This window comes from Triplophysa rosa, linkage group LG5 (assembly GCF_024868665.1).
Source record: "Triplophysa rosa linkage group LG5, Trosa_1v2, whole genome shotgun sequence".
Taxonomy (NCBI): domain Eukaryota; kingdom Metazoa; phylum Chordata; class Actinopteri; order Cypriniformes; family Nemacheilidae; genus Triplophysa; species Triplophysa rosa.
The window spans coordinates 3,518,235-3,537,979 of record NC_079894.1 but is presented as its reverse complement, the minus strand read 5'-3'; the positions used below and the strand labels follow the sequence as shown (position 1 = coordinate 3,537,979).

General features: G+C 38.5%; 2 protein-coding genes across 4 annotated transcripts; both read right to left on the bottom strand.

Moving 5' to 3' along the window:
- Positions 1–9,590: 9,590 nt before the first annotated feature.
- On the bottom strand, positions 9,591–14,815 carry LOC130554988 (gastrula zinc finger protein XlCGF57.1-like). 3 transcript variants are annotated; one of them, XM_057334955.1, is made up of 3 exons: positions 14,683–14,815; positions 14,046–14,171; positions 9,591–13,318 (listed from the first exon to the last, which is right to left on the bottom strand). In XM_057334955.1, exons 2-3 carry the CDS (start codon positions 14,098–14,100, stop codon positions 11,499–11,501), a joined length of 1,875 nt encoding a protein of 624 aa, XP_057190938.1. In that variant the 5' UTR covers positions 14,101–14,171; positions 14,683–14,815; the 3' UTR covers positions 9,591–11,498. The 3 variants fall into 3 exon arrangements, with proteins under 3 accessions (XP_057190938.1, XP_057190939.1, XP_057190940.1); XM_057334956.1 differs by having other exon boundaries at positions 14,046–14,148; XM_057334957.1 differs by lacking the exons at positions 14,046–14,171; positions 14,683–14,815 and adding an exon at positions 13,591–13,753.
- A 2,100-nt stretch (positions 14,816–16,915) lies between these two features.
- On the bottom strand, positions 16,916–18,694 carry LOC130554991 (gastrula zinc finger protein XlCGF57.1-like). The gene is made up of 2 exons (XM_057334960.1): positions 18,588–18,694; positions 16,916–18,445 (listed from the first exon to the last, which is right to left on the bottom strand). Exons 1-2 carry the CDS (start codon positions 18,640–18,642, stop codon positions 17,187–17,189), a joined length of 1,314 nt encoding a protein of 437 aa, XP_057190943.1. The 5' UTR covers positions 18,643–18,694; the 3' UTR covers positions 16,916–17,186.
- Positions 18,695–19,745: the final 1,051 nt, after the last annotated feature.

Here is a 19,745-nt window from a genome sequence, read left to right as displayed (position 1 = left end):
CACTCCTTTTAACTTCTACGGAGCCTCGAGTGGGACAATTTGATTGGCTTACCCCGAGGGGCGGAACTAGAGGATACCAGCCGGTCACATTCCTCCACCCCATTGGATGCTCCGCTAACTTTCGGACAGCAAACCTTCAGACGTTTGCACATGTGACCTGTGAGGACTGCTGTTTGTTACAGTTTTTAAATAGAGTGATGAAAATATTTTCTGCAATACTCACTTCTGTGATATATTTGTAATAAATACTGAATTAGTGGAACTTGTTTTTCTACAGTGTGCACGTCTAGTTATATAATCAATGTTTTTCTGTAGACTGACACATGAAGCGTTACCTCATACTTTTGTTAAATCTCAGGGACTCTCCATAATACTTTACCTAAAAGTATTTTGGGTTAATTAAAGATAAAAATCAACAGCTATTTACAAAATATGAAGTCAAACATTGTAAAATCACGTATATAGCCTGACTAATGGTCTATCAGATATCTTTCTCTGTAGCATCAGTGTAAATGGCTGTAGCATTCACACAGTGATGGGCAATAAAGAAAACATTCAGCAATCTACCACAAACAATACGCTATTATCATCTTAATTTACATATCTATAGATGCAGTCAGATAGAAAATGTTTTGCTAATAGCAGTAAGTGAATAGTTGTGACATAAAGACTGTACTGTATTGGATTATACTGTCAGCAGACTGAAGATGACTCTTCTCCATCGACTTACTTTATAACTTTATACTGTTTAAAGTTACTAAAGTGAAACTAAACTGGAATGGTTCAGTGCTCCTCCTTCTCACAATTATATAACAGGCTAGACAGTGTTTGACATTATGTCAGTATTTGTGGTCAGGGTCGTGTTTACCATTTTGGGGTCAAGACCCGAGGCCCCACACATGCATACTAACATTTATTTTCTTTGAATTGCACAACAGTAATATTGAGTATATGTAATTGGTGAGACATATATAACCTGGATCTCATTTTCATTAAGATCTTTTATAGCCTACACATCTGCATTAATGTGAAAGTGGTGTTTGTAATCAGCTGGAGGAGAGTGACCGTTTATGCCACGAATGTACGTTTATACACTTGTGTTTGTTCTTGTTGATTGTTATTTTCTACTTTTTGAGAATAAACAGATTAAAATGAATGTTATATATATACCAGTGTCTTATTTTAAATATATTAAGTAGTTTTATTAAACGTAATAAATGTAATAGTAAATAAACGTGGCAAACATTTTTGTTCTCTTTATTAAAAACTAATACAATAAACATGACAAATAATTTAAAAAGTAACTTTACCATTTTACAAAACAATACCAAACAAATATAAGCATTATGACAAATGTTCGCGACAATATTGTCAGACTCAGGATATATTATGCCAGTGTCCAAAATTGTTCACTCATTTTTATTCACTTCTTCCCCATATAGTGGACTATTTAGCATTCGCTGTATAGGGAATAGTGAATGAGTAAACCAGTGAGCGAATTCAGACACAGCCATTGTCCCTAGACTGTCTACTCCCTGCAAATCAGCTGAAGTTTAAGATCACGGATTTGCGCTACATGAGTGCCTACAGCGTTTTTACACATAGACAAAACTTACTACAGATATGTCAAGTGTTGTTTAACCGTAATCATGAGATGTGTGTACATTTTGTGCGTTTTAATGCATTTCGAATCTTACGTAGGCCGACACTCCTTTCGAAGTGGAATCATAGCAGAATATCCAGTGTTATTTAGGGTCACGGAATAAGAGAAAGTTAGGCCTACAAAAGGTTGCGAGGACCAGGATTAAGAACAGCTGCTTGAGAGAACGTTGATTCTTGAGAATCGAGAGATGATTCTTTTCAGATGATTCAGTTGACTCGGAGTCAAGTGAATAATTTTTTTTTTCAGTGTATCAGTGTGTGGGCCAGGGACCCATACTGAGCCAGAAACTAACATGTTGGGGCCCACAAGTGAGCCAGAAAAACTTTTCTAGATGGGTGGTGTCCAGTGTTGGGTGTAACTAGTTACTAAGTAATTAGTTACTGTAACTTAATTACTTTTCCCTTGAAAAAGTAAAGTAAGGGATTACTCTTATTTTTCTGTAATTTAATTACAGTTACTTCTGATGTAATTAAACTAAATACTGTGTGTAATATATGTGTGTGTAATAGTGGAATTGACATCAAAATTCAGAGTCTAACTTTAAAATCTGTGCTTTAATGTATAATTCTCACATTTGTAATACTTTAGTCAGTTAATAATACTACTTTATGTAGTTTAATATGATTATTTGAATGAACTGTAAAAAAACTCAAGACAGCATCACAAAATAAAAAGCAGTTTATTTGCAATTCTGTATATTGCAAAGGAATTGTTACATGGAGGTTTTGTAGGTTTTTGTACAGTGTACATGTGTTTCCTGTTACTGTGGGCCTCAGAGCACAATAATACACCGCAGAATCTCTCACTGCTGCGGAAGATATTTCAAGTGTAACACGTTTCTGTGCTTTATGAAGTTTGATTGACAGACGCAGATGAGGTGGATTGGCTTCTGTCACATATTCAGAAGCTTCATCAATCATTAGTAGAAACTCCAGATTGGATCCAGGTTTCTGGTGGTACCAGAGCAAACTGTCTACTGATCCAGAATATTTACATGATAAAGTAATAGTATCATCCTCCATTAAAAACATGGTGCTGTTATCTGGTTCAATGACATTCTCAGTAGTTTCACCTGTAACAATATTGTTAAATTTGTATTTAATTTACAACAAAAACAACAACTAAAATAATGAACAACATTGCATGAATAATGTGAATAATGAATAATTTGTCATCTAGTTAAAAGAACAAGAACAAAAACAAATACATTTCTTACCAAAATAGTCAAAAAAGATGAACAGAGAGAGCAGCAGCAGCATTGTTTTTTGAGATTTCTAGAGTGGCACAGTTGTTCTTGTCTTCTGCCTTTCCCTTTAGCTATAGCACCACCCACTTAAGAGTCTTGTATAGCTTTACATCAAGAGGAAAAGTTCATTATTTCATCAAAAGACTAGTTCTCTATTTTCAATAGATTTATGTAAAGTTGTTTGTGAAGAATGAGAAACTCAGGTTTGGATCTGGGATACTGACGGTACCACTGTAAATGATTTACATAGCCAGTAGTTGCAGGTGCCACGTTTTCTCATCAGCATTCTCTGTAAAAAACGACAAATATATATAACTAAATGTGACCATGGACCACAAAACTAGTCATAAGTCGCATGGGTATGTTTGTAGCAATAGCCAACAATACATCGTATGGGTCAAAATTGTAGATTTTTCTTTAATGCCAAAAAGTAAAGATATTACGTAAAGATCACGTTCCGTGAAGATATATGGTCAATTTCCAACCATAAATATATCAAAACTTAATTTTTGTGAGCGGATGCAGCAAATCGCGAACAGAAATGTCCAGAAAGAACATGCCTACAAACTTCACCCACTGCTGCCCGCTCTTTGGGAATTACCCACTCAAGTTTGATATGTAAAGCTTAGAATTTCCGCTTTCGGGTTAATTACAACGTTAGACAGCGTTAAAACAAACCTAGTTCTTCTTAGCAACGGCCTGCTACAGAGTTCTCTTTCAGCAGGACCAACTTGCTAAATGTAAAATAACCTTGTAAAGTAGCCATGTAGGATTTTAGAAAGAAAGATGATATTGAGCAGCAGACAAATAAAAGACCACAAGAAAAACGAAATGTATGGAGAAATGCGATTGTTTTTTAAAATATGACTGATCCGTTTAAAGGCAAGAGTAGATCTCTATACACTCTCTATATCTTTATCTTATGTTTATTGTATTGTATTTCTTTATTTTTTATACACTGTAAAAATGATTCGTGGCCCTAGTAAATATGGCTCAATTAAATAGGCTGATTTTCCTCAAAAAAATAAGTTTTGCACATTACTTAATTTCTTGCTATAAATGTTACTAAATTTATTGAGATTGCAGTTTGCTTAAAATAATGAGTAAACACAGCAAGTAATTTTTAGTAAAGTCGCATGAATCTGGTTATTAGTCAATTTGACTAAACATTTTAATTCGGTGATTCGGTTAGATCATGTGACACAGCAGCGGCCATTTTCTGAAAATCATCTCCTCAGACGATAAAGGTGAGTAAACTTAACTTGTTTTATACTAAAATGTTTCATAAAATAAATCCCACCAATAGTGTGAAGATACATGTTTCTTAGTGTTTTCATTTGAAATAAGTTTAATTGTGGTGGTGCACGTTTCTTGGTGTTTTAAATAAGCTCCTAGATATCAAATGTACAGAAACGTGAGTGCACAGCGCACTTCAACTTTTGTGAGAAGAAAGTTTATTTACGTTGCTTAAATGAGATTTATGGTAAACAATCACGATTGCCTACTTTTATGAAGGCATTGAAAACACGTTGATAGTTATATTCGCCGTCCAGCTCCTTGAGCTTTTTAGGTTCAATTTGACACAACGCGCCACATTAACAGACAACGTTTTTAAGTGAGTTAAAAAGAGCGCGAAGCCGTCATTGCTTTATTTCAAACCTTTCATCTGTTTATCTATACCGCGTGCGAGCGTTGCGATGCATCGCGACAAACGCCTTGTTAAAATGGTTTCTGTTATCTTTTGTCATGTATGTGGCATCTTGAGGTGCGGACAGGGTGTGACCGCTTACCGTGAGCTGGAAGTGCGAGGCGGAGGCTGGAACAGCTGGCTCAAATCTCTATGCATCCTGTTGGTTAGAAACCTCCTTAAAACCGCACACTGTCACTTTGCAGACACGATAGAGGAGAATTGTGTCGGCTAAGGCTAGTGATTATTTTTTCTTTTATTGTAGTACTTATATAATTGTTTGTGTGTGTCATAAACGCATATTTTTATACTGAGCAGTGTAAGTGAACAAAACACAGTAGTGTTAAGTACAATCAACTTTGTTAGTGTGACATTAAACTATGGCAATGTTGTGAAGTTCTGGTAAAGTTCCATTATGTGACTTTAATATCTTTGTTTTATATTTTAGGAAAGCCAATTCCTGAATGAATGTTAAAAAATATTGGGAGACCTAATTTTCATAGTGAGGAACTTATACAGAACTAGGTAAGAACTTATTCAGAATCCACATGATGCAGCAGACCTGTGTGCAACATAACAGTTCATATTGATTCTTTACATTCTTTTAATTATCAGTATGTATATGTATATATTTTATACTATTCTAAATTTATATTATACATTAATATCATATTGTTTTGTTTCAGGACAATAATGGTGAAGTTAATCAACCTTGCAGAGCACACAGTAATCACCAGAGGGGGGATCTCCAGATCTCCATATTCAGCTCAACACCACACGTACCATGCAAGCATACAAGACCACACACAAACTTTATATAAATAACATAACTCTACACGGTTATCAAATGCACATACACACTCATGCATACAACACCAGAAATATTAAAAACCACTAGCCTTAGCCATGTTGATGGTTACTGTTGTTATAATGTTGTCAGAATGCCTGTTGTTTAGTATCGTTTATTTGTTTTTGTTGTACAATGAAATTTACATTTCTGCTGTATGTTTCATGTTTAAATTATTCAGTGAAAAAATAAAGCTTTAAACATTTCACAGCTGTCCATTGTTTCTGTATTTTAGGTGTTAAGTACATAAAATTATTCATCTAAATGAGCTTACATTTGATCATGAGGGTAAACTAGACTTTTTTGGTAGAAATAACAAAAATGTGTTAGTAAAAACAACTTAAAATTGTGAGTCACACCAACCGAAAAAATTAAGCAAAATCCCTTGCTGGGAATAGGGTTACTCAAAAATTTAAGCAATGCCTACTAAAGAATTTAAGGTAATGCTGCTTAAAATTTCATGTAGGACTGGCTTAAAAAATTGGTCGCAATAATGATGCACTATATTTTTAAGTAACTTAAGCGTAATTTTTTTTCAGTGCATAGGCCCTTATTTAAATCATCTGTGTACTGTATTCTATTGTGTTATGGTCTCTGTTGTTGCTGTTTCTGTGTACTGGATGCTCCTGTCACCAAAACAAATTCCTTGTATGTGCAAACATACTTGGCAATGAAGCTCTTTCTGAGTCTGATTCTAGATGAGGTTTTTGATCAGTGTTGTTGTGTTGTTGTGTCACTGTGGGCTGCAGGGCGCAGTAATACAGAGCAGAGTCTGTGACTTTAACAGAGGAGATCTCCAGATACACATGTTTATCATGAAGACTGATGCTCATGTGTGCTTGAGGTGGAGTCGCAGGTATTACAGTTTGTGTAGTCTCAATAATAAGCACTAGAAACTGTGGTGTTGATCCAGACGTCTGCCGGTACCAGTGAAGACTATAAGCTGATCCATCATATGTACAGGACAGAGTGATGTTGTGTCCTTCAGTTATACACACAGATGTGTTGTCTGGTCTGATAAGATTCACAGTAGCTCCACCTATAAATAATAACAAAAAGGCTTCAAGCATGTAATTGAATACAATTGGAACTGAAAATTGGAAGCAAAATATGAATGACACTACTCACCATAGCTTAGGAAAAGTATTAAAATGAAGGAAATGAGTAACATTGTTTTTTTAGATTGGGACTGAAGGACCAGTAGTTCATGAAAGTTTAAGTAGCTAATGTTACAGTACTGTTGCGTCTCTGATTTTCTTGAGGAGTCAATAAAACTCCACCCACACGTACACACATCACGATCAACTCTTAGAGCACCACCTACTGACATTATTTGTTAGCCTCTTCTGTCTATAGTGAGTTATGAAGAGAGAGTGACTTTCTCTGAATTTACAGTGTTAATGGTTAAAGTATGCCATTTTATTCCTAAATGTCAATCACTGTATTTTGTTGTCGCACCTCCAATATTTAAAAGTGATAGTAAAAGAGAGAGACATTCATCTGTGGCAAATAATCAGTAGGATTACCATTAAATGACATGTGTTTATTATAATCTGCAAAAAATACTATTGAGAAGGTTTTTGTATGATGTGCAGTGTGTTTGCTGTCACTGTGGGCACCAGGGCACAATAATACAGAGCAGAGTCTGATAGAGCAACAGAGGAGATCTCCAGATCCACTCGAGAGGATTGTTTGTTTGGGATCGCTCGGAGACGTAAAGTGGGTTCAGATGCATCATTCATCTCTGTATTAAAGATAAGAAATTGTGGACTAGATCTGGGATATTGGCGATACCAGTAGAAGCTGGGTCCAATGCCGGTGTAACTGCAGGAGATAACCGCACTTTCTCCAACTAAAGCAGACTTCTGTGTTGAGATTGATGTTATTGTATATGAATGAACACTTTCTGTGAAAGAATAACAAAGCTTATTAAACTCCTGATCAGAACTGTCAAATGTAATCAGGGCAGAATGTTAATAATATAACATTTGTTGACAATGACACTAAGGGAACACAAAGCATTAAAAGTGTTACTCACCTTTGAGCAGTAAAAATACAATCAAAACTGCAGTAAACATGATTGTTGAATTGAATGTTGAAAGAGTCCCACTCAGTTCTGAAAACACGTGTAATTTAACTGGAGCTTCTTTAATTTGCAAAGCTCCACCCTCTGACCAAAGAAGTTGAAAACTACAATTTGTGCACATTCTTTTGGCGACCTCTTGTGGGCGAAACATTTATTTACTTTTAAAAGATGAAACTTCATGTTTTTGTGCAATGCATATTGTTTCTCTGTAATGATCATATGTATTAATACATATAGCTTGCTACACAAAGGTTCGCCTTGCTCTGTTCTGCGATGCGCGTTCATGACTTCAGGTAATATGTAATTACATTGAAAACTTGCACGTTCAACTTGTAAACACTGACTCGATACTTCCGCCTAAGTCAAGCGTGACCATTTCAACGTAATTACGCATTACGTGAAGTCATGAACGCACATGGCAGAACAGAGCAAGGCGAGCATTTGTGTTTATAAAGCATATACATTTGTATTTTTTTAGAAAATGACAGATCGTTTCGCTAGATAAGACCCTTATTCATCATCTGGTATCCTTTAAAGCTGCACTGAAACTGTATTTTGACCTTCAACCGTTTGGAGTTCAATGAAGTCCACTATATATCAGAATCAGAATCAGAAGAGCTTTATTGCCAAGTGTGCTTGCACACACAAGGAATTTTCTTTGGTGTTGGAAGCTTCTAGTACAGACATTCAACACAATGACAATACAATATAATACGATTTACAGTCTAATATAGAGAAAAATCCTGGAATGTTTTCATCCAAAACCTCTTTTCGACTAAAGAAACAAATACATAAACCTCTTGGATGACGTGGGGTTGAGTAAATTATCATGCGATTTTATTTTGAAAGTGAACTACTCCTTTAAAAGTAACCCAGTATTTTTAGAGTACATATACAAAGAAGACCTAACATAACAAAAAGAAACATGGTGGACTGGGATTAAAAACTGTCCCACAACACCCATCTTGCAACATGACATAACACACCCGCTCATAGATGCACAAACCTTCTATAGCACCACAATTCATAAACGTAAATGTTTTGAAGGACTTTTCATGACACTAACCCTGCATCCGAAATCACCTTCTTCCATATATCATAGGCGAAATTAAGTATGAGTCATGAATAGTATGTCCAAAACCTCACAGTAGGCGAGAAATATCCGGATGGTCTACTTCTTCCGCCGAGATTTGAGTGTGTGCATCCGATGGACACTTCTCTATCCCATGATGCCATGGGAGCCAGTAACAGTCAAATTTCAAAAGTCAATCGTCATAGGTCAAAGAGCATACACGGGTCACATGACAATAAAACATGGTAGATGTAGTCCCAGATAGCACAATCCATCTGGTTTACGTCTATTTGACGTCTGCATTTACATCTGCAAGACATCTGCAATACATAGTTTGCTCATCTGCAATACGTCTCGGAGACGTCTGAACGTCTGTAATACGTCTGCTAAAGATCTGGAGATCTGCTGCTTAAAAACATCTGCTAAACATCTTAGAAAGAGCTGTTGTACATCCATTCTAAATCATAAACATCTTACAGACATCTTCTATATGACGTCTGACAGCAGACATCTCCGAGACGTATTGCAGATGAGCAAACGATGTATTGTAGATGTCTTGCAGATGTAAATGCAGACGTCAAATAGACGTAAACCAGATGTATGTGTGCTATCAGGGAAGTTAATAAAATGCCTTAGATAAAAACATTACTCGTGTGCATCTTGAGACAAAACAATGGCACTGATATATGTTAAGATGGTTTTTGCAAGTTACTTTCAGTTAAGACAACTCAAACATTCATTTTAGTCTGGGACTAGTCGCCCAAAAATCTTGCATCATTTACAAACCTTCTTTTCATTTCAAACCTGTATGCCTTTCTTTCTACTGCAGAACACAAAAGAAGATATTTTGAAAAATGTTGTTGACCGAACAGTGATGGCACCCATTCACTTGCATTGGTTTTGTGTTCATACAATAGAAGTCAATGGGTGCCACCGCTGTTCGGTTATCAACATTCTTCAAAATATCTTCTTTTGTGTTCTGTGGAAAAAGAATGTCATACAGGTTTGAAATGACATGAGGGTAATTAAATGATGACAGAACTTTCTTTTTTGGGTGAACTATCCCTTTAAGCCTTGTCTGTGAAACCGGGCATAAACTCGCAAAGCACTACACATTAAAACTGGGATTCACGCATGGTTTCTGTTTAGTGCCCATCTGCCTACAGCAAAGTTTGGTCTTCTTCAGTTTGATTGGCTGAAATTCAGCTTGGCCGCTGTTTAATTTAATTGGCCCTGTGAACACTGTTTTTTTATTTTGTTGAAATTTCAACATTTTTTCAACATTAATTATGGATGCAAAAGTAAAGAAATCTTCAATGCCATTGACATTGTCAAGATTCTGGAAGAGAGGACCCAATTGCAGGCAGCAGTGAAGGGGTTAACAAAGATTTATTAAACAAAACAAAACACCCACAATGGGGAAAACTATAACAAAACACGAACTAGGGACACAGTAACAAAAGAAGAATTCAAAACAAAACACCTCCCACGAGGGGGAAAAAAATAAACTATATGCAGGGATCGACACAACGTTTAACAAACACGGAATAGGTTAGGTTAGGCAAGGCAAGGCAGGGCAGGGCAAGGCAAGGCAAGGCAAGGCAAGGCAAGGCACAAGGCAAGGAGTACACGCAGGGTACATAGCAAACAAGCACAACGAATGAGCACAGGACAATAGACAGGAGGGTATTATATAAGGAGACAAACAAAAGATAATTAACAAGGGACAGGTGTCAGGGATGAAACAGAAGCTAACGAGAGAACGAGAGGGGCGGGGCCAAAGACGAGACTGGAGAGAGCGCATATTATGTCATGATAACAATAATATGTCCCTCTCCACACAAAACCTAAGGCTTTGCCATGACTCTGCCACAAGATCAAGAAAGACATGACATGATGAGGCAGAATCATGACAGAAGCTCCCCCCTTAATGAACACCCCCAGGTGTTCACCAAGCGGTAGACTAACAGGACAAGACCGACTGGGTAACATACAAAATCCAACAAAACATGGTGAACAATAACAATGGGAGACAAGCAATGATAATAAATGGGTTGGGGTGGGACAATAAAAATAACAAACAATGGAGGGGGTGGGGGAACAACAGAGTCTATGGGGGGAAGTCCATAGGGGTTAGGGCTAGGTGGGGAAGCTTTAGTCCGGGGCGGCGCTCGAGAGCGCAAAGTCCTGGGGGACTTGACGGGAGAAGTCCTGGGGGGACCTGCCGGCCGTCTGGCTGGACAAAGTCTGTGAGACCGGCTGAAAGGCCAGCGGTACAAGGCTGGGGACCAGCTGGAATATCCAGCTGGAAGGCCGGCTGAGTCACCAGCTGGAACAGCGGCAAAACAAAACACCCACAATGGGGAAAACTATAACAAAACACGAACTAGGGACACAGTAACAAAAGAAGAATTCAAAACATAACACCTCCCACGAGGGGACAAAAAATAAACTTTATGCAGGGATTGACACAACGTCTAACAAACACGGAATAGGTTAGGCAAGGCAAGGCAAGGCAAGGCAGGGCAGGGCAGGGCAGGGCAGGGCAGGGCAGGGCAGGGCAGGGCAAGGCACAAGGCAAGGAGTACACGCAGGGTACATAGCAAACAAGCACAACGAACGAGCACAGGACAATAGACACGAGGGTATTATATAGGGAGACAAACAAAGGATAATTAACAAGGGACAGGTGTCGGGGATGAAACACTGAACGAAGCTAACGAGAGAACGAGAGGGGCTGGGCGGTGCCAAAGACGTGACTGGAGAGAGCGCATATTATGTCATGATAACAATAATATGTCCCTCTCCACACAAAACCTAAGGCTTTGCCATGACTCTGCCACAAGACCAAGAAAGACATGACATGATGAGGCAGAATCATGACAGACATTGATGTTTCAATGGTTTTCATCTGCTCTCTTGCTGTCTGGGCTTTCTCCAGGATGAAGTCTCATGTGAATTTTAAGGCTTCCCTTGGTTGTGAAATGCTTTCCACACTCAACACATGTGTACGGCTGCTCTCCAGTGTGAACTCTCATGTGATTATCCAGATTGCCTTTACGTATGAAGCTCTTTCCACACTCAATACATATGTATGGCCGCACTCCGGTGTGAATTCTCATGTGCTCTGTGAGAGTTTGTTTCTGTATGAAACTCTTTCCAGACTGAGGACAAGTGTACGGACGCTCTCCGGTGTGAATTCTCATGTGCAGTTTATGAGATTTCTTCTCCCTGAAACTCTTTCCGCACTCACTGCACATGTACGGGTGCTCTCCAGTGTGAATTCGCATGTGCTTTGTAAGACTTTGTTTCTGTATGAAACTCTTTCCACACTGTGGACAAATGTACGGGCGCTCTCCGGTGTGAATTCTCATATGCTTTGTAAGACTTTGTTTCTGTATGAAACTCTTTCCACACTGAGGACAAATGTACGGGCGCTCTCCGGTGTGAATTCTCATGTGCAGTTTATGAGATTTCTTCTCTCTGAAACTCTTTCCGCACTCACTGCACATGTACGGGCGCTCTCCAGTGTGAACTCTCATGTGCTCTGTGAGAGTTTGTTTCAGTATGAAACCCTTTCCACACTGAGGACAAGTGTACGGGCGCTCTCCGGTGTGAATTCTCATGTGCATTTTATGAGATTTCTTCTCTCTGAAACTCTTTCCACACTCAACACATGTGTACGGCCGCTCTCCAGTGTGAACTCTCATGTGATTCTCCAGATTGCATTTCTGTCCGAAACCCTTCCCACACTGAACACAAGAGTATGGGCTTTGTCCTGTGTGAATTCTCATGTGGGCTGTAAGACCAATTTTGCTCTTGTAACTCTTTCCACACTCAACACACGTGTGTGGGTTTTTTTCAGTGTGAATCCTCATGTGGGCCTTAAGATTGCTTTTCAGTATGAAACTCTTTCCACACTGAGCACATGTGTGTGGACACTCTCCAGTGTGAATTCTCATGTGCCCTGTGAGACTTTGTTTCTGTATGTAACTCTTCCTTCCACACTGAACACATGCGTACGGCCGCTCTCCAGTGTGAACTCTCATGTGATTCTCCAGATTGCCTTTCTGTATGAAACTCTTTCCACACTGAACACATGCGTACGGCCGCTCTCCAGTGTGAACTCTCATGTGATTCTCCAGATTGCCTTTCTGTATGAAACTCTTTCCACACTGAACACATGTGTACGGCCGCTCTCCAGTGTGAACTCTCATGTGATTCTCCAGATTGCCTTTCTGTATGAAACTCTTTCCACACTGAACACATGTGTACGGCCGCTCTCCAGTGTGAACTCTCATGTGATTCTCCAGATTGCCTTTCTGTATGAAACTCTTTCCACACTGAACACATGTGTACGGCCGCTCTCCAGTGTGAACTCTCATGTGATTCTCCAGATTGCCTTTCTGTATGAAACTCTTTCCACACTGAACACATGTGTACGGCCGCTCTCTAGTGTGAACTCTCATGTGATTCTCCAGATTGCCTTTCTGTCCGAAACTCTTTCCACACTGAACACATGTGTACGGCCGCTTTCCAGTGTGAACTCTCATGTGATTCTCCAGATTGCCTTTCTGTATGAAACTCTTTCCACACTGCGCCATGAGGTGTCCTTTGCTGTCTAATCCTTTTCCACAACGAGAGCAAGTAAAACATTTGCTTGCTTCGTTTTTTTGCTTCCGTGATGATCCTGATGTTTCTTCCAATTCCATTAGGTCTAAAATGAAAAATATATATTTTTGCGACTGGTTAGTTTCTTTCCTGTCATTCTCATTTTAAGATCATTGTCACGGCTGGCGTGAAAGAGAACCCAAATGCAGGCAGGCGTGAGTGCAGGGATAACAAAAGACTTTATTTCACAACTAAAAACACAAAATAAACACCCACGATGGGGGACAAACACAATAATTTAAAACGCTTGAAAAAAGACAAAGAAAAACTTCCCACAATGGGGCAAAACAAAAACCAAAGAACACTAAAACAACTCACTTAACTAAACAGGATCATGGACAGGACAAGGCAAGGCTGAGACGCTGGGTCACACGAAACACACCAAACATAGTACATCCACAGAACAATCCACGAGCATAGGACAAAGAAACAAGAGAGTATATATAGGAAAGACAAATGAGGGATAATGAGCGAGGGCAGGTGTGGAACATAAGACACGAGATGAAAGCAATACAAGAAACGAGAGGGGCGGGGCCAATGACGAGACACTGGAGAGAACGTATTTTATTGTCAAAAGGACAATAATATGTTTCTCTCCACACATAACCAAAGGCTTTGCCATGGCTCTGCTACAGGCCAAGAAAAACATGACTAAATGAAGCAGAGCCATGACAATCATAAAATCTTTATGCGATATTTTTATATCACTATTTAGTGATATTACTTTAATGTTTCTTACAAATCATTAATGAAGATTAGAGAAAAAGACCAACCTCTGTGTTCCTCAGTATCTTCATTTATCATTCCAGATGTGTCTGTATCAGTCATGTTAAAGTGGCTCCTTCACTTTATCAAATTATTTCGGTATTCCAATCTCTATGTGGTTTGGAGAAACAGATCTGTCAAAATCATTAAATATTTTTTTATATTAATAAAACAAAATATATAAAAAGAATATATACAATATTTTCTACTATGGTAGTCAATGGTGCCCCAGAACTGAAACTTGTAAACTTTACTTCTAATATCTTCTTTTGTGTTCAGCAGAACAAAGTAATTTATATAGGTTTGGAGCAAGTAAATGATGAAAGAATGTTCATTTTTGGGTGAACTATCCCTTAAAAGAGTCCAATCTTTTTCTTTACAACCCCTTCTTTGCTTGTTGTCCCAGCAAAGTCCAACCATATGTACATAACACTATGAAGGGTTTAAGCTTGGTATCAAAGACATTTATACAGGTTTGGACTTAATGGAAATCTATACAGGTAATGGGTTTTCGTTGTTTGTGTGTTGGTAAAACGCAGTTAATTTTATTGCGAGTAAACGGCCCATTTCCGAAGTAACTTACACAGAGAAACATTCAGAGTACGTCATAATATCACATTCATAACATGCATACAGTGCACAAACCTGTTTAAAAGAAGGTCTTGTTATCCAGCAGTTCTCACAGGCTCGTTGTCCGTGTCTAGTGTTATGTTTGTCCTGACAATTTAAATCAGTCCGTCTCCGTCTCCTTCTCTTTTAAACAGCCATCTCTTGTTGTATCTTCACTAGCTGGATCGGTACTTACAATCTTATTGGCTTACCCCGGGGGCGGGGCTAGGGAATGGGCGCGCGGATCTCTTTGCGGAAGCCGCATCCAAGCGCCCCAAGCACGTAGACGTGTACGCCATCTTGGAACGGTCCACTGACGTCACTCGCAGTTTGCTAGAATGCCACTACGTTACACTGCGCAGCCAAGGCTGTGAAAACCACGGCGATTTAAATTCCCGAAAATTTTAAAAACCTTTCGTGATAGTTTAAAAGATATAATGTTTGAGTTTACACAACAATAAATATGTTTTCATAATCATACACAGTCAGCTTGCTCTTGAGTGTTAACGGACCTGCTCGCACCATTCCAATATGACGGACGACCTATGTACAGCGGCCCATACAGATGCGGCATCTAGTTTTTATATCTATGGTGATTTGTCAGTTTTTAAATAATAAGGTGATGAAAATAATTTTCTGTGATAATTTTATCTGCCTGCAAACAGTGAACAGAAGAGCAAACAGTGAATCTACAGTGAAATGTAGATAAAGTGATATCATGCCATCTCATTAACTTTTTTAAAAGTTTGCACTAACTAGGCCTACTATATCTTACTTTCTTTTTTTGTACATAATCTGTATGCAGCCCCACTGCAAATTATTTGGCAATACAAATGTATAATTTTTGTCATGCCAATGAAGCACGCTGAATTAAAAATTGAGTCAAAAATTGTTTCCACTTATTGGCCATTTAAGTAAGCCTAACATTTTATTTTTCAACATTGCTGATGAAATATTTTGCACATTGTAAATCCCTAGACACCATTGTTATGAAATAAAACAATAATGGACGTCAAGAATGTTTGTTGTGAAACTCTTTCCACATTAAAAGACATGTGAATTTTATGAATGATTAAAGATGAAAAACAACAACTATTCACAAGGTACTTTATCAGTGTTAATGGACGCTGCATTCACACAGTGGGCAATGGGCAATACAGAAAGTATTCTGGCAAAAACAATAAGCTTTTATCATCTTAATTTACACATCTATAAATGTAGTCAGATAGAAAATGTTTTGCTAATAGCAGCAAGTGAATGGTTGAGACAGAGAGACTGTACTGTACTGGATTACTGACTAGAAGTGATAGGAGGATTTTTCTCATCTGACTCAGAATAACTGTATGCTGTGTAACATAAATAATTTTAAAATTCAGATATCAGAGTATTTCATTTGTTATGCCCGTAGATGTTAAGTATTGACATTTTTGTAAAACAATTAACTTAACCAAACATTTTATCCTGAAATAACCGTATACTGTAGGTTTACTTAAAACCCAAGAGTCGTGTTTGTCCCTTCTTCCCCAATGGGTTGAGCACTTACAGTAAGTGTTTTAGAAAGGAAAACAGCTGTACTATAAAGAAATGATTAAACGATTGGAACACAAAGAAAGGGAACATAAACCCTTCTTGTTACATGTGAGATACAGTTTTTGTAGAGTGTTCAGTGTTGTTGTATGGGTGACAAAACAATGGCACTGATATACTGTATGTTAAGATGGTTTTTGCAAGGTATTTTCAGTTAAGACAGCTCAAACATTCATTTTAGTCTGGGACTAGTCACCCAAAATCATTTACAAACCTTCTTTTCATTTCAAACCTGTATGCCTTTCTTTCTACTGCAGAACACAAAAGAAGATATTTTGAAAAATGTTGTTGACCGAACAGTGATGGCACCCATTCACTTGCATTGGTTTTGTGTTCATACAATAGAAGTCAATGGGTGCCACCTCTGTTCGGTTATCAACATTCTTCAAAATATCTTCTTTTGTGTTCTGCGGAAAAAGAATGTCATACAGGTTTGAAATGACACGAGGGTAATTAAATCATGACAGAACTTTCTTTTTTGGGTGAACTACCCCTTTAAGCCTTGTCTGTGAAATCGAGCATAAACTCGCAAAGCACTACACATTAAAACTGGGATTCACGCATGGTTTCTGTTTAGTGCCCATCTGCCTACAGCAAAGTTTGGCCTGTTTAATTTAATTGGCTCTGTGAACACTGTTTTTTATCATTTGATCTGTCAACATTTTGACATTGACAAGCCCTGTACTGCCACAGCTGTAGGGAATAAGGCATAGAAATGTTTGACACTAAAGTAAACCACTCCAACTTAACACCTCTTTCTGTACCACAGCAAAAGTGTTTTTATTGATGATAATAAACAATGAAAGAGTCAAGAGCCCAACTAAAGAAAACACTGATCACAATACTGCTGGATAGTTGACATTTCCACATTTATTCAACATTAATTACAGATGCAAGTTACATTTTTTCAATGCCACTGACATTGAAAAATCATCAATGTTAAAAAAATTGTTTCAATGGTTTTCATCTGCTCTCTTGCTATCTGGGCTTTCTCCAGGATGAAGTCTCATGTGAATTTTAAGGCTTCCCTTGGTTGTGAAACCCTTTCCACACTGAACACATGTGTACGGGCGCTCTCCGGTGTGAACTCTCATATGATTATCCAGATTGCCTTTCTGTATGAAACTCTTTCCACACTGAACACATGTGTATGGCCGCTCTCCAGTGTGACCTCTCATGTGATAATCCAGATTGCCTTTCTGTGTGTAATTCTTTCCACACTGAGGACAAGTGTACAGGCGCTCTCCGGTGTGAATTCTCATGTGCAGTTTATGAGATTTCTTCTCTCTGAAACTCTTTCCACACTGAACACATGTGTACGGCCGCTCTCTGGTGTGAACTGTCATGTGATAATCCAGATTGCATTTCTGTCCGAAACCCTTTCCACACTGAACACAAGAGTATGGGCTTTGTCCTGTGTGAATTATCATGTGGGCTGCAAGACCAGTTTTGCTCTTGTAACTCTTTCCACACTGAGGACATGTGTGTGGACGCTCTCCGGTGTGAATTCTCATGTGCCCTGTGAGACTTTGTTTCTTTATGTAACTCTTTCCACACTGAACACATGTGTACGGCCGCTCTCCAGTGTGAACTCTCATGTGATAATCCAGATTGCCTTTCTGTCCGAAACTCTTTCCACACTGAACACAAGAGTATGGGCTTTGTCCTGTGTGAATTATCATGTGGGCTGTAAGACGAATTTCACTCTTGTAACTCTTTCCACACTCAACACACGTGTGTGGGTTTTGTTCAGTGTGAACTCTCATGTGGGTCTTAAGATTGCCTTTCTGTACGAAACCCTTTCCACACTGAGGACATGTGTGTGGACGCTCTCCAGTGTGAACTCTCATGTGCTCTGTGAGACTTCGTTTCTGTATATAACTCTTTCCACACTGAGGACAAGTGTACGGGTGTTCTCCAGTGTGAATTCTCATGTGCACTTCAAAATTTCCTTTGTGTATGAAACTCTTTCCACACTGAGAACATATATAAGGGCACTCTTTAGTGTGATTTGCAAGTGTTTCTTTGTTTGGGAAGCATTTTTCACATCGAGGACAGATGACAGACTTTTCTCTGTTGTGGATTCTCATGTGCGCCGCGAGGTGTCCTTTGCTGTCGAATCCTTTTCCACAACGAGAGCAAGTAAAACATTTGCTTGCTTCGGTTTTTTGCTTCCTTGATGATCCTGATGTTTCTTCCAGCTCCATTAGGTCTAAAATGAAACATATATTTTTGCGACTTGTTAGTTTTTTTCCTGTCATTCTCATTTTAAGAGCATAAATCTTTATAAAATTGTAGTGATATTACTTTAATGTTTCTTACAAATCATTAATGAAACACCAACAAACACCAACCTCTGTGTTCCTCAGTATCTTCATTTATCATTCCAGATGTGTCTGTATCAGTCATGTTAAAGTGGCTCCTTCACTTGTAGAATAACAGGAATTATTTCTGTATTCCAATCTCTATGTGGTTTGGAGAAACAGATCTGTCAAAATCAGTAAAAAAATTATATTAATAAAACAAAATATATAAAAACAATATATACATTAATATTTTCTACTATGGCAGTCAATGGTGCACCAGAACTGAAACTTGTAAACTTTACTTCAAATATCTTTGTTAGTGTTCAGCAGAACCAAGTAATTTATATAGGTTTGGAACAAGTAAATAAGTAAATTTTCAGGGCTCTAGAGTGCGACCAATTTGGTCGCACATGCGACCTAATTTCTCAATGGTGCGACTAAAAAAAATCTGAGGTCGCACCGGTGCGACCAGCCATTCGAGGGGAAAAAGTCTCTGCGAAAGTCTCCCTGTGGTTCAACAACAGACACATTAGGCCCATATCGTGGTCTAAACTCAAAAAAAAATAAAAATAAAGTTGAGTTAAACCAATCAGAGACAGTGCAGGGCGGACCCCCTCTGATTGGCCATGGTCCAGATATTCCTGTACGTGTGTGTACGTTTGAAAATGCTGTGCTGCAGTCAGATAGAGAGAGGTGAGTAGCCTAGGCCCGTCAGATAAACAGAGTGGAGTGCGACAAGTTTTTCTTAATGGTCGCACCGGTGCGACTGTCAAACTGATCAATATATAATTTTTGTGTTTCACTTCAATTGCTGATTAAGAATTCCTAATCTTTAAATTGTAGATTGGAGTTTAAGAAAAGCAACATGTCAACATCTCCTCTGTTTGATGCGAAAGTGTGCAATGCATGCGTGTTGTGTATGTGTACTTGCCTGAATATCACTTGACCACGTCGCTCGCGCTGCGCAGCCGGAGACTGATCCGTGTGTGACGTCAAACTGCCGCGAGAGCTACTTTCATAACATAGCGTCACTGATCGGCATGCGCAGAGCTAACAACATTTAGTTATGCTGAAACTATTAATGTAATTAACAAGATAATCGACACTTTTCAGAAAATATCGATACCTAAATAGCAGCTTTTGAATATCGATGTATCGATATTGCAGCATCGATGTGCACATCCCTAGTAAGAGGCGAAGGACCGA